We start from the raw sequence: 21,040 nt of genomic DNA, 5'->3' as shown, positions 1-21,040 counted from the left end.
TACAATACAAGAACACTCCAAAATTCACAACACTAGGAATTTCAGATAAGAGATTCTCAACCAATGAACCATCTAGTCCTCAGTAAAATTCAACAAAAATTTTTTAAATTTGTGCTAAACTTTTTTAGGGTTCATGAAACCAAAGAATTCTGTAATCTGAAAACTTTCTGGTCACTATGTTTAAACAAGAGATTGAGAACCAGTATTTTCAAACTCACCTGGTGGATGATGTGAGACCTGCTCAGCTGAAAATTTGATTGTGATGTACTTCCTGCTATCTGTCCGACCATCAATGACATCATCTCCATCCTGAGAATAAATGAAAGGTGAACCAAAAGGTCTTGGTATTTTTTACAGCACATAAATATGAATACAGTGATGCCTCATGATAACGAACTTCACAGTAACAGATTTTGTTCAATAACAAACTGATCAGACACTCACCATTTTTTTAATCTTTTATATACTTATGGCAGTTTTCCCCCCACAAATCCATAATTCCCAAGTGGCCACGCAGACGAATACGTATGTTTCATGATAAACAAGCCAAAAAAAGGCAAGCTAAATACCAATGTGACTCATTCTGTTCATCTACAATTTAGAAAGCTTGTAATAAGGTGGAAAGTGGTGACTGCTTGCCTGTGGGGGTCACTGGAGTGACACTCATGGTGATTTGGGGTCCCAGGCTGGTTGGACCCATGGTCTGCCAAAGTGATATGCTAGTTATGCATTTCTGTTTGAATGTTGTTGGGTAAGCAAGGATAATACACACACACACACACACACACACACACACACACAGTATGATACCCAGGCCCTGTAAAATTACAACTAGGTGAATACAACTAGGTGAATACATACACACACACACACGTCAACAACATAGTTGGGGAATCTTATGAGTTACTAAGAAAAATTAAATGGCCATTTACCTATATAGATGAAGAGATGATGAAAAAACTATCAGAATACACGGTTGAACCTAAACTAGAATATATTGCACTTATATGGTCACCACATAATAAGAGATATAAGGAAGATAGAAAGGATTCAAAGAGCTGCAACCAAAATGGTTCCAAGTTTGAGAGACCTAACATATGAGGAGAGATAAAAGATATTAAAACTTCCAACATTGCAATAGAGGAGAGAAAGAGTAGACCTAATTGTCATATACAGGGCATGGAAGGGGATGGACACAATTGACAAAGAAGACTTAATGGTATGGGACTCAAGAAATACAAGGGGACAGAGCAAAGAAATTGAAAAAGACCACGGGCAGATGAAACACTAAGAAATATAGTTTTCCAGAAAGAAACACAGAAATATGGAACAATTTGGATGAAACAGTGGTTCAAGCAAGAAATATTCATGACTAAGGCTAAACTGGATGACTATAGGTACAGAGACAGGACAGCATGAGCCTGGCTCTTTTCCTGTAAAACACAGCTAGGTAAATATACACACACACACACACACACACACACACACACAGAGAGAGAGAGAGAGAGAGAGAGAGAGAGAGAGAGAGAGAGAGAGAGAGAGAGAGAGAGAGAGAGAGAGAGAGAGAGAGAGAGAGAGAGAGAGAGAGAGAGAGAGAGAGAGAGAGAGAGAGAGAGAGAGAGAGAGAGAGAGAGAGAGAGCTGACAAAAGTACAGACAACAGGCAAATAAAAACAAAAGCTCCTATATTCCTTGATATTTTTCTTCATTTACTGGTCTTTGGAGATCTACAATTTTCTTTCTTTCTTTTTTTGACAGCACTGTCCTCATATAGAGGTTACTCCAGCTGTCGTTATTTCTTAGCTCCCCCTTTGCAGCTCTTTCACTCACCTGATGGGACTTAGGAATGAAAATATGAAAACCCAAACTAATCTAACCTAATCTAACTTAGCAAGCATAACCTAACCATGCTATTGGTCAGAAGAGTTCTGAGGAAGACATATTAGCAGTGCATGTCATCTCAATTAGGTTATGTTAGGTTAAGTTAAAGTTAGGGTTAGGTTATTTTGGGTCATCATATTTTCCTTCCCACCTTCTGTCAACTGAATGAAAGAGCTGCAAAAGGGGAGCTGGGAAATGAGGACAGTGGGAGGGACCTCTATATTACGACAGTGCCCTTTTGACCGAGGATAATTTAGTATGAAGTGGGCCAGGTTTTCTTCCAGATGACATAATGATCAAATTGTTTCATCAGCACAGTGATGGAAAGTGATGTCAACAACACAGCTCTCTCTCTCTCTCTCTCTCTCCAAGAAGTACTTGTTCACGTTGCAGATTACTGTCTTAGACTGGCTGTGAGGGTGGTCATATGGCGAGTTTGCAGCAGAGCAATACTCTACAGCAAGGCTGCATGAAGTGCAAGTCTGTGAGATATCGGCACTTGGCAGGGTCGCACTTCCCTGCTAAGATGCCAAGTTCAAGATGGCAGAACACTTTTCTATAGGGAACACACCTTAATTTTTACCTCAATGGTGATGCAGAACAAAATTTTGAAGAATTTTCAAAGACATTTTGGAAACACTCCAATTTACAGAGGGTAAGGAGGTGGAGCAATGTTAAAGAAAGAAGGCAAGCCTCTGATCTATGGAGAGGTGGTAATATTGTGAAGGTAGTCTACTCTGACTCTGACGATCCCTTGTCTTCCTCCTCTCCTTTATCACCTCAGCAAGGTCCTTCAGGCTTGTCAAGGATGCCACTGGACCACATGGGAATCAGCCTTTACACCAAACAGGAAGCTATATCTTTAATTCATCTATTCTTGGTAAGACAAATTTTTATTATTGTACACTTCTTATATAATAATGAACTCTTGATTTCAACATTGAGTTGAGAATAAGATGGATTAAATTATCAAAATATTTTTTTGCATTACTAAAAAGAATAAAGCACCAAAAAAGGGACAGGGGGTGTTTAAGAGTCTCACAGACAAACAGCTATCAGTAATGGACACTTCACAGTAACAGACAACCCCTCACCCACAAAATGTCTGTTATCATGAGGCAACACTGTATTTTAGATTGAAACATTTTCAATTCTAATGCTTCCACATTAGTTTTATGGAACCAGAACTTTTTCCTCACTCCTGTCAAATTACTAATATAAAAATGCATATATAAAAAAAGGGACACAAATTTATGATCCAACACATGTTATGGTGTACAACCACAATAAAGAAATGCATTAACAGAGGGAAAGAAGAAAATGAAAAGTAATTATTTGGGGACACTTATGTTAACATATTGTGATGGATGGAAAAATGAGTTTACCAGATAGTTTGCAAGAAAAATGGAATTGAGGAGTGTGTCCATGGATGTAAAGAAAAATTTAATGAATAACATTCTTCTTCTAACACTGACCTCCAGATAAAAAGAAACTGTGAATAGAATATAGTGTTACAATCAAGCATACACTATGGAACCGAGTTATCTAAGAGAAGGGTATAGAGTAAAGAGTGGCAATGAAGCAACAAAATCACATGAGATTCAGTATAAATGGTACTGTTAACAGAGTGAAGCATTTTATGGTAGAAAAAGTGAAAATGAATGAATGAATGAATGAATGAATGAATGAATGAATGAATGAATGAATGAATTAATAAATAAATAAATAAATACAGAGGCTGTTTTTTATTTTTTTTTCTTTATTTATACCATGTGAGCTTTTCACGGGAATTTATGGGCTAAAGGGAATACTTTTTGGGTACCCTCTATCTCAAAGCCCACCCGCTAGGAAATCGTTGCCCCGAGTGAGGAAGCCCAACCTACACTCGGACCGTGGACATGATTCGAACCCGTGCGCTTGGAGACCCCTCGGATCCCAAAGCACGCATGGTTCCACATCATCAACAAAGAGTGAATAGTTTCCAAGGAAAGTGTATGTAAATGAAATTGAAGGTGCTAATAGAAGAGTCCCTTTTGGTAGATGGAGGGACAAGATAGAGGAATACATTTAGGAGAGATGTGTTAGTAGAGGTAGAACACTGAAAGGTGCAAGAGCACATGAAGAACGTTTAATTATGATAAGAAAAAAGTGAATGTCTTTCTGCAATGGCCATTCATCTAGGAGGATGCTACCTGAAGGAGTGGGTTATCATAGAGATAAATAATTATCATCAATAGCTGAAGCTTTTCATAACTAATAAAATTTTACTACTTATGCTAACAAATCCAATACAGTACACACCAAGGCAGGGCAGTTGTCACGAGGAACCTTCCAGCTGCAGTGGAAGACCTCACCAATAATAGGGTTGTACGGCTTCTTGGCCACTGACCCATTCCGGCCAACATGGATGCTGGTAAGATACCACTTTACCACCTCCTGCATACGTTCCTCAGGGGTGCTGGCATCCCCGATTCTGCAACATGGGATTATTAATATGATTTCACTTACATGTTGTCACTTGTCACTTTTCTTCTAATTAATAGCTGTTAAGAATCTCATTTTTACCTATTTGGGTACATTACACTATTGGTCTCCTAGTCCCTGCATTTGTAAAAGAGAGAGAGAGAGAGAGAGAGAGAGAGAGAGAGAGAGAGAGAGAGAGAGAGAGAGAGAGAGAGAGAGAGAGAGAGAGAGAGAGAGAGAGAGAGAGAGAGAGAGAGAAAATCCAATACATATTCAGATCCATCTTTTTGTGCATTACAAGAACATACACAGAAACTGCTCACATTGCCATGAAGTGTGAACAGTGAAGTTACTATTCTCTTTCTACTAAATATATAAGTTTCAAGTTTTATGTACATGCAGAAAAATATTCAGCATATGCTGAAACACACGTTTAGTCAAGGCTGAAATGATCGAACCTGTGAAGATCACCACTCACCTAACAAAGTAGTCTGGATGTCCAAGAAAGTCAGCAAACATCTCAAGGAGGGATCGGCGTTCCAGAATGAATGTTGGAAGAGTGACTCGTGTGAGGTCCATGCCCAGGCGGAGTTGAGAGATGATATGCATAATGACAGATCGCTGCCCATCCCCAACTTCACCCAAGTCTCCTTCACCACCTGGACCTTCCTCATCACTCACCTCAGACTCATTTTCACTTGTCCCTGTTACACACAGAGTAATAAGGTAAAATACTCTTGCTTTAAGTTTAACAGCAATTATATTATTAATAAAAACTACAAACTTATGCAGCATCTCAAATAATAATCCTATAAAAAATAACGGTGTGAATTATGTATATTGTTCAATTTTGTGTCACATTGTACATGAAATTGTAATTAAGAATGTTATGATACACTCAATGCACATCTAGGATAGATAAGGCAGTTGCTTAAGTAGGGGGAAAAGCATGTTGTGTGGTTAGCTGAGTTGTGTTGCTGGGTTAGGCGGAAGTAATACAAGGAAAGTCTCCATAAAAAATACCTGTTCGTGAGAGTAGTGTTGGTGGTGGTGTAGGCGTGGAGGTAACAGAAGCAAGTGATGAGGAACAGGAGTTGTTACTGCCCTGGCCTTCTCCTGGTGGCTGACACACACTGGAGCTTGCAGTGAATGATGCCACTGGTTGTCCCGTAATGCCAGTCAAGGGGTGGCCACTGAATCCCTGGGAGGAGCCAGGCGTTGGGGAGTGTGGAGCAGTTCTTGCCCTCAGTGATGGTGAGGACGAACGCAGGGACGGAGAGCCAAGACGGGTGCTGCAGTCACAAAAAGGGATGAAAGAGAAGGTTAAATTACCATTCACTTGTGCCTTTACCATTAAAAGGAACATTTGAAAGCTTTTTATCAACTACATAATACTTGATATCTGATGAAGGAAAATGTTAAATAGTCATTCATTATATTCTCTACCAAAACAAAGCAACACTAAAAAATAAACCTTCATCATTTACACTACTGAACGCTGTTGACTGAATTAGACATATGTACAATTTTGACTACAAGAAAAGGTCATTTATAAAAATAAAATATGAGATAATCTTGTAATTGTGAGAGCACCTAAAGTAAGAAACATAAACAAATGTAAATGAGAAAATTTGTTGGAAAAGAAGAAAAAACTGTGCACTTACAATTAGCAAACATTTCTTTCACTTACTAAGCTAATTATACTGCTGAGTAACTAAGAACTGTGTGTGCTAAAAAGGCAGATAGTGCATTTGAGTATGGCAAGCTGCATTTACATATGGGATTAGTGCACTGATTACTAGATCATTTATCACAAGTTGCTCCCTTCCACACAGACTGGTTTAGAGACATCCTCTTAGGCTGATCCACAAACTGAACTTTCATACCAGCACTGTATCAAAGGGATGAAGACAAGCAACATGACTTACAGCATCAAGTATACACATATTATAGAGATTCTCTTATTAAACAAATACATATATAAATAAAAAGCCTGAACACTTTTCTTTATTAAAGTATCAGCTTAACTTGCAGTGCAGATTTGGGGTTTCTAAAATATGCCAATATTACTTTTTTTTTTTTTTTTTTTTAATACAGCAGTGTAAGAAAAACTGAGGCTGAAAATTAAGACATGCAGGGAAATTGGTCATCAGACCATACAATAATATCATCTAACAATGCTTAAAACTTTTACTAGCAGATTTTCCATTGACCTTAATAGTTTCTTCACTTACATACTACCCAGGAAAGAGAAACTTTAAAGAGGAAAATAAACAGATTAACACAATGCTTAAGATTAAAGGAACAACTTTAAATTCAAATGATAAAGCCTGAGTTTATTCAAAAGCAAAATATGTAGATGCTACTGTACATGAGGTGCAATCAAAAATTTCCCGGACTGTCCATGTAACAAAGAAACAGATAATGGGACTGTCATGCATGCGCAACAGGAGCAAGCAGTGACAGTTGTGGCTCATTCTGTGAGCACTGGGACGCGTGCTACACGTGGCTTTGTGACCAAGTTCACGTGCTTAATTGTGATTTCAGTATGAACCTCAGACTTAAGCACAGAGCAAAAACCAAATTCTGTGTCAACTTTAAGAAGTCAGTAGTACAGACCCTTGAAATGTTAAAGCAGGCCTACCACAATGAAGCAATGTGCCAGAGATGTTTTAGGTGGCACTCACACTTCAAGAAGGGCAGAATATCACCAGAAGATGATGAGAGGTCAGGGTGACCTTCAACGAGCACAACATCTGAAAACGCTAAAGAAATTGCACGAGTTGTGCATCACAATTGTTGGATCACCATCACTGAAGCTGCTGACATCATCATCAATATGTCATATAGATAGTTTCAGGTAATCTTCAAATGCAATTTGCACGAACACCACATCAATGCCAAGTTCTTGCCCAGACTCCTGACCCCATATCAAAAGCAGCACTGTGCTGAAGTCTGTGATTATCTCCTTCAACAGGTTCACATTAACTCAACCTTCATGTCGAGGGTGATCACTGGTGATAAGATCCGAGTCATATTGCAGAGATCAAATTGCAGTCTTCATTGTGGAAAAGTTTACATCTCCAACAATTGGGTGAGGAGTGATTGAAGCATGCCTGTCATTTTCTTGACAGCTGACTTACCCAATTTTTTTCCTAAGATGAACTTCAAACTGATGGATTGCTTTTCTACCACTGTCATGAAGATTCAGCAAGAATCATGAATAATGACTGACATCCAGGTAACTTTTTCAATCTTCACATAAGTGTTAAGAGGAATGTATTGTCCCTTGAAGGGGATGGCAGCCAAATTCAAATCAGGTGCAATGTGTATTTTTTACAGGTGCAGTCTGAGGGCTTTTTGATTGCATCTTGTATTTTTAGAAACTCACACATATCAGGCACAAAAGGTTTACAAAGTTTTAGCTTATTTTATCCAATATCTAGGGGATGATAACAAAGTTAAAAGTCTCTGTTGCTGGTTTTCCTGATGTATCTTCATGGAAACAAGACTGTTGTATCAGGCAGCAACCAATTTCATACTGCCCACTCACAGATATAGTAAAAATTTTGTTGATCTGGAGTACATGAAACAAAATGGAGCTGCAATCTTAGATAACTATACACCAAGCAAGCATCCTGTGTACTCAAAGGTACCCAATATATTACAACAGCATCATTCCAACCTTCACAATGAGCACCTTCCCATCAATGAATCTAATATCAACCTTCATGTAAAGTGGCATAATCTCTTTTTACCACATGTACTAGATATTGCACTCCATCAACAGTTACTGCAGGGTGGTAGTACATACAAATATGGTAAGGTGGACAAGTGGTAGCTATCATTATATGATATACTTGACAGTTATCAATCTTACATCTCATTCAGACTAGATTGTTGTCCCCTTCCAAACATACTTAAGTAAGCATTTCCACACATCAAAACTATGCAATCTTCCTGATTTATTCCTCTCAAACTTTCATTCCAACTTAATGGCACAGACCTATCACCCACCACATCTTCCAGGGAACATATTCCCTTCTACAATTAAGCCCAAAACATTCACTCTTCCTCTTAGATAAATGTCAGCCAGCATTCTTCTCTTATATTTCTCAACTCCCTTTGCCATGAAATACAAAAACCTAACTGACTCTTCCTTTACAGTTAGCTCTTCAATGAACAATAGAGCTCAGAAGCTACTGACTAGAATGGCGTTCTCTCTACAATCACTTCTGCAGGATGTTCAAGTGAGCAGGTCTGTGGTACTTCTTGACTCTTACTGGACATCTATTCACATTTTCTTACCACTATTTCAGGTGACCTGCATTTCTTTTAATTGCCTCTAACAGCTGATAGCCCTTGCTAAAAATGCTCACTGAAGAAAGACCAAGGATGTTAACAGAATATGTAAGTCTTAGGTAGCATACAAATATATGCAATTAAAAGCACATAGCGAGGCACTATTGTTGGTATATTAATTACCGGTAACAGAGGTATAAAATTATTAGGTTAGAAAACAAGCTTATTTATAGCCCCTGGAAGGTGATATGTAATATATATACGTGTGTATATATATATATATATATATATATATATATATATATATATATATATATATATATATATATATATATATATATATATATATATATATATATATATATATATATATATATATATATATATATATATATATATATATATATATATATATATATATATATATATATATATATATATATATATATATATATATATATATATATATATATATATATATATATATATATATATATATATATATATATATATATATATATATATATATATATATATATATATATATATATATATATATATATATATATATATATATATATATATATATATATATATATATATATATATATATATATATATATATATATATATATATATATATATATATATATATATATATATATATATATATATATATATATATATATATATATATATATATATATATATATATATATATATATATATATATATATATATATATATATATATATATATATATATATATATATATATATATATATATATATATATATATATATATATATATATACAGAAACCTGGAATAGTTAAAAGAAATTATATTGGATCAGGCAGGAAATCAAGATAAAGTGATAGACAGAGAAGATGAAAACCATTAAAGGGAACCAAGAATACAGTCATAAAGACGAGAAGTCAAGAACACTGGAACTTCAAATATAACTCCAGCCAAATGCACATGCTGACATATTGCAACTACAAACAACAGTAACACATGCTTCATTAGCAACACAGTAACACAGAACAAGGTGCACCAAGAGCAAAAAATTACTGGATAAACTACTGAGAGAAATCCAAAGTTATTCATGCAACTATTATATCTGAGATAGGGAAAATTGGCATGAAAATAAAGAATATGAATACATGAATATGAGAACTACAGTCATTAAAAAAAAGCTATGAGAGAAGACTGCATGAATGGTACACCAATGTATGTATGTATGTATGTATGACCAACTTCACTGAAAAAAAAAAAAAAAAAAAAAAATTACATCACTAATTATTATTTCTTGCCCTTATCATTGCATTCACAGGAACTATTGTGAAAATGGTAAAAACTTAGACTTCTGAAGATCTTCCCAGAGTGATTGGTGTCTTAGTAACCCAAAGTGGGGGCACAATGCACACCCAAAAAACATTCCATCTTCATGATTTCCTTTCAAGACAAATCAGATTACTCATACATCAGTTTCAGTTGGGTTAACAATTTATCAAGGAAGCAAGCTACTTTTGATGAAGCTTTAATATAGGCACTTTATATAGAATGATGAAAAATGGATCAGCAATTGCCTGACATTACTCGACACAATAACACTCCTTCCTTTCTTAAAATATAATGTATGTGTTCATTTATACATTCAAAGATTTCACTAGTCTCGTGCTCATCGAGTAAACATACACACCTGGTCACACTTGACAATTTGATCTTGAATTTCATTCACACTATTCCAGTGTAGAAAGTTGTGAACAAGGCTAAATGGCATGGTATTGAGCAGAGGAGCTGGATGCCACATGAAGCTTTGTTAGTATGGGACATCATTAAAGGATCAATACTCAAGCCATGCTACAGGTATATAGTTCTCATTCTGATATATCATAACATTTATACAAATAAGGATACACACTACAGTCTAAATACACATACAACTGAGAGGTTAATATTCAAGTCAATAAACAGACTGAAGGTGACATCCCATCATAGAAAATACCATGTGTTCTTGCAAAAAATTCTGGTCAATCAAAACTTTCCTTTCTGAGGAATGTGTCAAAGCACACCTTCTGAGAGAAGAGATTTGTGGAATCATGTTCTAATCTATCAATTCATTACCTAATAAACATTGAACACTTCATATTACTTTGGTAATTTTAATTGTGTTTTTGTAAAGTTAGAATGAATGTTTTAAGAACAGTGTCCCTAACTTTCCCAAAAATTAATGTGATGAAAAGCAATACTTCAAACAATTCTTGCCCATCACACAGAAAGGGGAGGATTTTCTTTGTGCTGCAGTGTGATAAACAAACACAAGCAGTGCTGACAATGGTGCACATTATCCAGCATGAAGAAATAAGAACAGTGTGTGGCAACAAAACAAAATTAAACTACTGGGTCATAACTCAACCTCTGTGGGGGGAAAAAAGGTTATTTTGGACAAAATATAATTATGTGATGTTTGGTGAATTCTGAAGGTTTTCACAAGTTTTAGCCCAGAAACATCCAGGAGACTCATGCCTAAGGACTTAATGTATGTATGTTTAATGTGAGCCTTATTTATTTATCCATTTTTTCTAAGAAAGAATATTTAGGTTGACAAGAAATCAGTTTAAAATCTATACCATAATTTGTACAATACAAAACACTGAGTGACTCGAACTATACAAAGTGATTGTACCATAATCTTAATTATGGTGTGCATGCATAAACATAGCATACTTTATAAAGAAAATAGTGATATAATTTCATAAAGAAAAACTGTACTCTATGAAAGGCATTCTAAATGCCACATTGTTATCTTGTGTAAAAGGACTAAGGAATATTAAAAACTTATATGTATTAGAGATGTACCGATGTATCGGTATCGGAATCGGTGGTATTGGCCCATTTTATGGGTATCAGTATCGGTATCGGCTTATTTTATGCCGATACTTCCGATACCTAAAAGGAATTTACTACTTAGTGATATATTTGATATAAGATATTGATGATACCAAATTAATATAATACAGCGTATTAAGTTTACGTGGTGATTACTGTATGTCATAGAATACCGATTTCTGTGGTTATAAGCATCAACCTATAAATTGGACGTGTATGAAACACGTATAGGCTGAACTCCGGCATCCTGTCACACGGTCTGTCATGAGTCACCACGCATTCTCACTGTCTCTCAGTCAGACGCTGCTCCTCCACTCACACAAAGTTCACACAGGTGAAAAGCTTATGTCAAACTTCAGATATTGAGAATCTAGCAAAATGATTTGGTATCTATCTATATATATATATATATATATATATATATATATATATATATATATATATATATATATATATATATATATATATATATATATATATATATTAGGCATTTTGCATTATTGTAAATAACAGCATATTCTTATTTGATCTATAATTAACAGTGCTAGTGCTAGCCTTTTCCAAGATATCATACTGGAATAGGTGGAAGCTCGAATTATATATGTATATTAATTTTAATGCAAGTTTAATTTTTGAGTTACTTGTGTTAACCTAAGGATGTAAAAATTCCATAACTAAGAAAGTAACGATTCTGTTTTGTAATCATGTGCATTGTGTATAATTTGTTGCATATTAATTATTTAAGATCATAGCAATACACTAGAAATTTAGAATAAACTAAACTTTTTCTATTTAATTGAAAAGATTAGGTGAAAGCTCATTTTTCTGAATTGGTCTACTAATGTCTAATGAATTAATATCAAAGGATGTCAGATTTAATTAAAGAGAAACATACACAACAAAATGAGTTTCTTTTGCTAATATTTTGTGTCTGTTTTACAATTTTAATAATTTTAAAAATATTTTTGATCGCCAAAATATCGTCAATAAAATTAATAATGAAAATGCACAAGACCAAATGGTCGCTAAAGGAGTAAGAAGTAAGAATTTAAAATAACTGACAAGAATCAGAAGACTGAGAAGATATTCATTCCAATTACTGAGTAATTTACCTTTGCAAATGGCTTCAAAAACCTTCTAGAATTGCTCCTATTTCACAAACGTTCTCAGAAGGACTTACAGCATCCCCCAAAACAAAGCCTCCCATCTGATAACGCTCGCCGTCCACCAACTCATCCTGGTGTCCAGTGCAGTAATCACTATAAGTAGTAGTATCGGTATCGGTGGTATCGATATCGGTAGTAGTATCGGTATCGGCCCAATTAGGTGCTATCGGTATCGAATCAGCCAAAATTTTGGTATCGGTACATCTCTAATATGTATATTGCTTATTGATGGCAAAATGCAAAAATCTTTACAATATCAAATATATACTATTTTCAACATTGTTGATTTGAATGCAGTGGATAATTTTTCCTTTCCAAAAACTCACAGCATAGGGATTTACCAGTAAGTCATCTATGTAAAAAAACAATATACAGGTACTACTGCATCAACAACTAAATAAATTACACATTTAATATACATTGCTTTGTACAACTGGAAACCAAAACAAAAGAAGATGTAAGTGTGAGTGAGTGAGTGAGTGAGAGGGAGGAGGGAGGGAGATTGAAGGAATTCAGTAGTACTTAGTTCAACACAGCTGGTCTATACAGTAACAAATCAAACAAAACAAAATAAACCTACATGAAGTGTTTGAGTGTGGTGGCTGAGGGTGAGGAGGTGGGCCATGCTTTGTGTACGTACGCAGTGGGAGAGGACCGCCGCCGCTGGATGGATGCCGAGGAGGCTTCCGAAGCAGTGCGGCGGTGGAAGCGAGGGGAGCGTCCCAGGAGGGGGGAACAGCGGGGAGAGGAACGTGCTCCCAGGCCCCCCACCCTGGGCACACACACACACACACCATACACGGTGAGAAGAGAGGACACCATCACCACCACCACCACCACACCAAAGACAGCCCAGCACAGGTAGCAATTCAGGAACATTGGCATGATGATGACAGAGAAAATAAGAGAGGAAGATTAGAGAGGAAAGAAAACAATAAGAGTGTGAAAACTTGGAGACATTCTGAAGACATGACAAGTTTTGAAGTACGTATCACAACACAGAAAATTACAATTTGATGAAAAAAAAAATAAATAAAATTCACGAGAGTTTTAGCTTCACAGATGGGCAGTCAGAAATGTGATAGAGGTAAAGTATATGATACAGCAGCATATCACATCATATACTTCACAATTTGGCATAACTAATAAAAAGGTAATCCAATGTCAAATTACCTGATTGAAAATACTTAAAATCATTCCTGAATAAAATTCATAGTGCAAAAACTTATTGATTTGAAGTAATGCAAAATACCATAACAAATTACCAAACAATTAACTCGTGAATACTCAGACAAATTTTGTTCATAAATCAGTATCTATGCCTGAGATCTAAAAATACAGATATTACAAAACATACGACTATACATTTACATAAAATTCTACCAAACAACATTACATGACTGATGTTCTGACTGGATGACAAAGCTGCAGCATGAGTGGCAGGGCAGCAGTAGAACAGGTCACAGGAAGGCAGCAGCAACACTCAGAGAGAGCTACCTGCTACTGTGTTAACAGCACATTGTAGGCCACAGCATTCACACAGAAGCAGACTACATGTACTTACACACAGCTATCATGTCCAGTGGCTGTATGTACAAATTTGTATGGTGTAACTAATTACTGTTTGCCAATATAATTTTCTGTAACTCCATTTTTTGTCCCTGCCCCTTTGGTGTATAACGTGTCAGGAACAGTGTATTATCAGCATCCAAGTTTGTATACATTTGCACACTTCACCATTATCCCTGCTGGTGTGAACTTATGCCAAAATGCAACACACTGAGTTCTCATTAATAAAATTTAGTAAGACATTGAGAGGGAAAAGTTAACAAACAGAAAAACTGAATGAACATTAAGGACTCTGCATGACATCTACCAACTTAATGAGGTATCTGTGACCATCAATATTAGTAAAGACAGTAAAGAAAATATTGCATGTTAAGAGCTGCATATATTTTGTGCTTGGCAAGTAGAAGGGTCTGAACCACCCATTTAAAAACAGAGTCTATTCCTTGTAGATCGCTCAAGCAGGTGACCAAAGCAGAGGAATCTCCATTTGTTGCTATCCATACATTTATAACTCATGCAAAATTAGCCCTTCACTTTCTTCTACCTGCCTTTAATAACACCCTTTAGTTTCAAAAGGTATCTCCTAAAACTATCCACATTCATAACATCATCACCACCTCATTTTCTCCACATGACTAATATTCTCTCTCTAATTTGTTTTCTTTGGCAAGTTGGCCTCCAAATTTTGTGAAGTTCCATCTCTATATCTTCAATCATTAATACCCACTTTTCATATAATATTTTTGAAATGATCACAGCTCTCTCACCTCCATCACTTGTTGTTTCTTTAATTCATCCATAGCACTTGATAAACCAAGTAGCATCGGTCAGTGTTGGAATTGAGTGTTTTCATGTGGTACCTTTTCATGTTCCTATGTGTATACTATGTAGAATTATTGTGCTTGACTTTGTAGAAGCATTATTTTGTTTTCTGGTAATTAACAGTCTTAGGATTTAGCTTTACACTGTGAAATTCCAAACATGGCAATACAGAAAAATACAACAGATACTACTCTTACCTTTCCATTGCTGTCAGTATGTAAGGTAAAATCAACACCAAAACACTGAACAATTTCTCCATCAAATCACACAAGCTTTGTTCCACATGAAAAGCATGGCTATAATGGGTTACTGTTGTGTCATACCTTACGCTGGTGACTGGTGGGGAGGGATGGTGATGGGGAGCAGACATGTGCTGTGTCCTCAACACTCCAAGGCACTGGTCAAGGCATAGGAGTGTAGCCTGACTTGTAGCCTTCAGGAGGAGCAGGTTTGGATCTGTACACTTCATGCCAGTACCTGGAAACAAGATTTCAATGACATTGCTTCTTCAGTATAAATCAGATCTGTATTGACATAATGAACTCCATTTAAATCATATTACAAACCAGGTAATGGTATCAGTACATTACCATAGGAAGGCATATCCTCAATAGCTGTTGCAAGTGCACTATGCTGCCTCCTTGCTTCCTCTAAAACCTCAGCTACCTGTGTAAAGGCATCCAGCACTGCCAAACCCATAGGGGCCGGAGCTCCTACCTGCTGCCCACCCCCACCCACCCCTCCTCCAGCAGTCCGATGCTCCCGGGGTGCCAAAGGAGGATGATTCTGGAAAACAATAAAACTAAGGTCTTTCTAAAGAAAAGCAAAACAGCACTTGCTTAATGTTGAATGAAAATATGCTATTATTCATAATGGAGTCTCACAGATTTATAATTACAGAAAGTTTTAGATATGTATCTAGAAGTGACTCCAGGGATGTTTACTTAAGTTGTTTGAAATCATCTTTCCTTGCGAGTTCATGCTTTCCTTTAACTTCTTTGTGAACAAAGATAAATAAAAGAGTTTAATTTGTACATCTTATTGCATTACTACAAATATATGACCATTAATCCTAACATGAACTCTGAAAATATGCTTACATGAGCAATAGCACGGGTGTGCATCTCAGCAACAACTCTGAGTCTGTTCAGCCACATCTGGCGGTCCCTGGTGTCCACCGCCCGAAGCTTGTAAGACTCCCCGGCAGCTGGTGACACAGTGAAAGTGTAGGGATCCTCATCACTGGGAGAAATAACAGCACCCGCCAACTGAATGCAGCCGCGTGCCCTCTCATGCTTGTCACTCTCACTCTGCAAAATGATTAACTCAAGATTTCTTTTCAAGGTTCTCGAGGTGACCCTTCAGCAATAGTCTTTTCAATGTTTTATTTGATGTACATACTTGCATCAATTTATGAAGAGTACAGTATATGTACAGTGGATGATGAAGTGAAAAAAATATTTGCTTAAGCTTCACTTCCTTACTAGATAATATTCGAGAGTTCCAATCTCAGGATTGAGGATGAACCAGCGTCCCTGCCAGCCTTTCACCACATTGGTGAACTTGATCAGCTGACCCTCGTATGGCTGCCGCAGGTGTTCATCCATCTCCACGTCCTAATTAACAGATAAACCATGAAAATTCTTGCAATAACATTAGAGCCAACTACATGAAAGACTCGTGTTTAATTACTTGGAATCTTAGAACACCATATGTCAGAAGTAACCTATACCTAACTTTAATAATCATCAAAGTAGTGGAAGGAGCAAAAGCATTTGCTTCAGTTGGCTACACACTGTACTCATGAGCAGCTGAGCAGCTGTATGGCAAATGCATGCAATAAAAATCTAAAGCAAGCTAAAAAAAAAAATAATCAACAACAGATTCATTTAAGTCACTACACCTGAACACATATAATTTTTGATCAAATCTCCCATCATATACATATTAGTTACACAAGGCTTTTTTTTTGTAATTAAATCTTTGTTGCATACTGTAATGGTTGTACTAACCTAGCAACTAGTCGATACAAATTTCATATGTAAAAAACACTGACATTCAAATTCTATAAACGATTTCTGATCTGACACATTAGTTAAATTTGTCACTTCTGTGAGTTATTTGTGGTTTTATCAATTGCTATTCAAGACAACAAAAAGTATTAGACTGGCTATATATTCTTCTTCATAGATTGTCGACAATCTATCTAGTAACATTAAAAATTGAGGGACTGAACTAGGCAAGGCAAGTGCAAAAAAAAAAATATATATATATAATGATATGAAATAATGGTAAATTTTAATAAACTTGCTAATTACAAGAATGCATTAATTTCATATTTATTGTTACCCTGGCCAACCCAAAAGGATTAATGGGAATTCCTCACCTTTCTTGAGTTGCTTTACAGCTGTAGTACTCTCACTACAGATATCTTCTAACAACTTCACATATGCTTCTTCTACACCTTGCTTCTTATGTGCTAGCATAACTGCGGGGGTATATCCAGCAATACACAGAGCTAAAGTTACCATTCCACTGTAATATATAATAATCTTAATTGCTGTTATTAAGAAAATCATAATTTGTTTTGAATTCAAGCAATAACACAACAAAATACATGACCATAATATGGGCATAATGATGCTTTGAAAGAATACCAAGACAAACAGTAAGCCAAAAGAAGCATGCAAGCAGCACCATACTTTAATCAAATGCAAGGCAAAGTCTATTCATGGACATTCCTTAGTCTATATACTGATGTCTTAAGATTTTTGCAAAATTAAATTCTATTCTGAGATTTACTTTCCTGAAAAATGAATGGGCAATCAACTAATTTTTTCCTTTTCTTATTTTCATCTTTTCTTCCAGACTTCATATAAAGTATGGAAAGAAAAACAGGTCTTAAAAATAATCTCAAATTTCAAAATGATTCAGTAACTACCAAGAGTGGGAGCTTTCAACAATTACTTTTTATAACATGAAACTGGAAGGCATTGCTACTCTACCATCACATAACAACTTTAAATCTTGCTAACACTTCATCTGCTGGCAAGTTAATAAGGTATGCATGACTGAAATAATTTAGATATGTCCTTCACTTATGCCATGACCAGTATGTCATGACAATTGGCGCTCAGATGCTGCACACTTAGTTTCTTTATTCTTTGCAAATCTGTATAATTAGTGGGAATTTTCACTACCTCTGCACAAGTTTTACAGTTTTCATGAGAGCCTGAATGAAAAGATGAAAAAGGGAATACTTCAATAATTACTCTAATCTAAATGTATCTTCACAAGATATGCAAATTTTTATGACTTCTATGATTTCACATTACTGTTTCATAGAGTTTTGGGAATGGGATGGATAGAGGACTGCTATTGCATATTCTTACCATGTCTACTTGATAAAGTATAAGAGAATAAGGATTCATGGCAAATATCAACAAAAATGGAGTCTACACTTACACCCTGCATTTCTTTAAAGTGTTGAATGGGCCCCAACACAAGATATGTTACAGAAATGAGTTCTGTTGCAACCCCAAAATTTCGACAGTCAGAAGGGTGTAGTGGGCAGACTGCGAGCCACGAGACACCTTTGGAAGTGACTCAGAAGACCTGGTTTGTCTGAAATTACTTCAAACTTGAGGTAAGACTTGGTATAGGAATCACAATTCACAACCAAGTTGCCTGCCGTCCCCTACGCTCGGCAAGCACCACCACCACCTTAGCAGGATTTTGCAACAACACAAGTCACCCTTCGATAAATAACCCTTTCTTTTTCCCCGGAAGGAAGGTACAGAGGCAGATACGTCACGCACTATCCATTCACAAACACACAAAGCACCAGTTCAATAGCCAACCTTCAGTTTCATAGCTTAGGCAGGGTAATAAGAGCGTGAAATGTTCCCTTGGGCAGCGGCGGCCCACCACCCTCAGTTGTCTTCCTCCGTCACCTGCTGGTTGGTGGTCAGCTGTTTTCGCCCTTCACCTAAAGCTCGAACACTCTTAAATCTTATAAATACAACCTTGCACTGCCCTCCACAACAAACCCACATCATATATAAATAAATTTTATCGCGAAATTACGTACTATTCGAACGGAAGTCAAGGATTTGTGATTATTGGGATGGTAAATGAAGGGTTATTCCTGCAGTAAGGGAATCGGACACCGTCGCCACTTCATTGGTGTCTGTTAACCACATACACTGATACTCCTCCCCCTTCTTGTTACTTGTTTGCTGCCTGATAAGCTGTACTGTTTTTCTAGTTGCTATTTTGTTCTATTTATTGTCTCCAGTCATGTAATTTTCTTTTTTAAAGATATCTAATAAGCATGTGTGTGTTTGTATATGAGTAGAGGCTCCTTTTCCTGTGATTTCATCACTTACGGAACCTACATTACCAAAATTAATGCATACAAATAAAAAAGATGAACAAAAATCTTGCTTTTATTGAGGAGGTTTTGATAATACTATCTTTAAATATAAGCAAAGAGCTGTGATTGTAAAAGAAACTCTAGGTAGCTCATATGAATATTTAACATGCTTCGTATACCTACATCAAGTGTGCTGGTTGGGCTATAAAGGATTTTGGGGAAAAATTGTACGTTTAAATAGGTCTGAAAGGATTAATGCAACAACACACCCTGATAGACTTACCTGGGATCATATTCTGAAACATTTTTGTGCCGTACCTCCACTATGTAAAGGCGGGTTCTTACGTGTCAATATGCGACTGAAATTGCAAATAGCTAGAAGAATCGGCAGAACCATTCAAGTCGGAGTATGTTCACATATAGCGACTGGGAAGTATCAGCTGGTTGGCGGAAAGAGAATGTAAACAAACAGCTACCCAACAAGATGTCTTCCTCTGATGACGATAATGACTGCGATCAAATTAAATCATCACAGGTATTCAATGCTCACCTCCAACAACACCCTGCATACAGGCAGTTGTCAGCTACCCAACAAGATGTCTTCCTCTGGTGACGATGACGATTGCGATCTAATTAAATCATCACAAGTATTCAATCCTCACCTCCAACACCCTGCACAGAGGGAAGCAGTCATCGGAGAGTGGCAGCTATCTCATCGAAAACCGATTTGCGTAACCTTTTTCTGTTGTAGAATTCACTTTTAGGATCCAAGATGTGCTCTTTTTTCCCTCACCAACTCCAAAAAGTTTCTTCTCTAGATACATCGTCACCACATTTTCAAACCTTTCTCCGTGACGTCACAACGTAAATAAAGTCGCAAAATCGACTGAACAAGACCAACATGTTGGTCTTGTTTTGCAATTTTTTTTTCCAGTCACTAGGCACCGATATTCAGTCGGAAATTCTACCGGCTTGCAATTTTAGTCGCAAATTGAAACGTGCAACCCCCCGTAGGCTTTTTTTTTTTTTTTTCTTATATAGTTATCTTTTAGGGTCCCTGATGTGCTCTTTTCCCTCGCCAACTCCAACATCTAGATATCACATTTTTTAAACTTTCTTCGTGACGTCACAACATAAACAAAGTCACAGAACGACTGAACAAGCCCAACAAACATATCAGTCTTGTTTTGTGACTAGTTTCTCCAGTCGCTAGGCATCGACATTCAGTCGGAAACTATACCGACTTTAAATTTCAGTCGCATATTGACATGTGTGAGCCTGCCTTAAGAACAGAAATAATGTAGTTGAAGTTACACAGGTTTTATTTTTATTTGTTGATTCATTTATCTATTTTTACTTATGTTTCAAGTCATGCAGCAATAAGACCTTTACGTCAGTGAAAAGAGAAAATCTTGAGAATCCAGCAAATGGTCTTTGGAAAGGGTCGCAGAGAAAGAACAAAACGTTTCAAATTACGGACCCTTGGTTAGCTTTGCGTGTTGGATTCCCACTGTACCAATGAAACATTATGACATATCAAAAAGTTTAAAAGGATCCTGTAATTGTTTGT

General features: G+C 36.4%; 1 protein-coding gene across 9 annotated transcripts in view; it reads right to left on the bottom strand.

Moving 5' to 3' along the window:
- Positions 1-19,084, bottom strand: part of LOC123517082 (oxysterol-binding protein-related protein 11-like) — a 29,114-nt gene extending 10,030 nt beyond the window's left edge. The window contains exons 1-11 of one of the 9 annotated variants that reach the window (XR_006678386.1): positions 18,956-19,082; positions 16,580-16,711; positions 16,196-16,405; positions 15,686-15,881; positions 15,419-15,572; positions 13,345-13,476; positions 5,367-5,635; positions 4,822-5,047; positions 4,182-4,353; positions 640-703; positions 219-309 (exon numbers count right to left, since the gene is read on the bottom strand). Coding sequence is in view for 8 of the 9 variants with exons in the window: in XM_045276946.1 (XP_045132881.1) it covers positions 219-309; positions 4,182-4,353; positions 4,822-5,047; positions 5,367-5,635; positions 13,345-13,476; positions 15,419-15,572; positions 15,686-15,881; positions 16,196-16,405; positions 16,580-16,711; positions 18,956-18,967 (1,594 nt within the window). In the remaining variant the exon portion in view is untranslated. Of the gene's footprint in view, positions 1-218; positions 310-639; positions 704-4,181; positions 4,354-4,821; positions 5,048-5,366; positions 5,636-13,344; positions 13,477-15,418; positions 15,573-15,685; positions 15,882-16,195; positions 16,406-16,579; positions 16,712-17,481; positions 17,631-18,560 lie in introns of all 9 variants that reach the window. The other 8 variants (XM_045276952.1, XM_045276950.1, XM_045276949.1 and 5 more) reach the window with 8 other exon arrangements.
- Positions 19,085-21,040: the final 1,956 nt, after the last annotated feature.

This window comes from Portunus trituberculatus, chromosome 41 (genome assembly GCF_017591435.1).
Source record: "Portunus trituberculatus isolate SZX2019 chromosome 41, ASM1759143v1, whole genome shotgun sequence".
Lineage (NCBI taxonomy): Eukaryota > Metazoa > Arthropoda > Malacostraca > Decapoda > Portunidae > Portunus > Portunus trituberculatus.
Note: the sequence above shows the minus strand (reverse complement) of the source record. Positions and strands in the feature narration are given on the sequence as shown.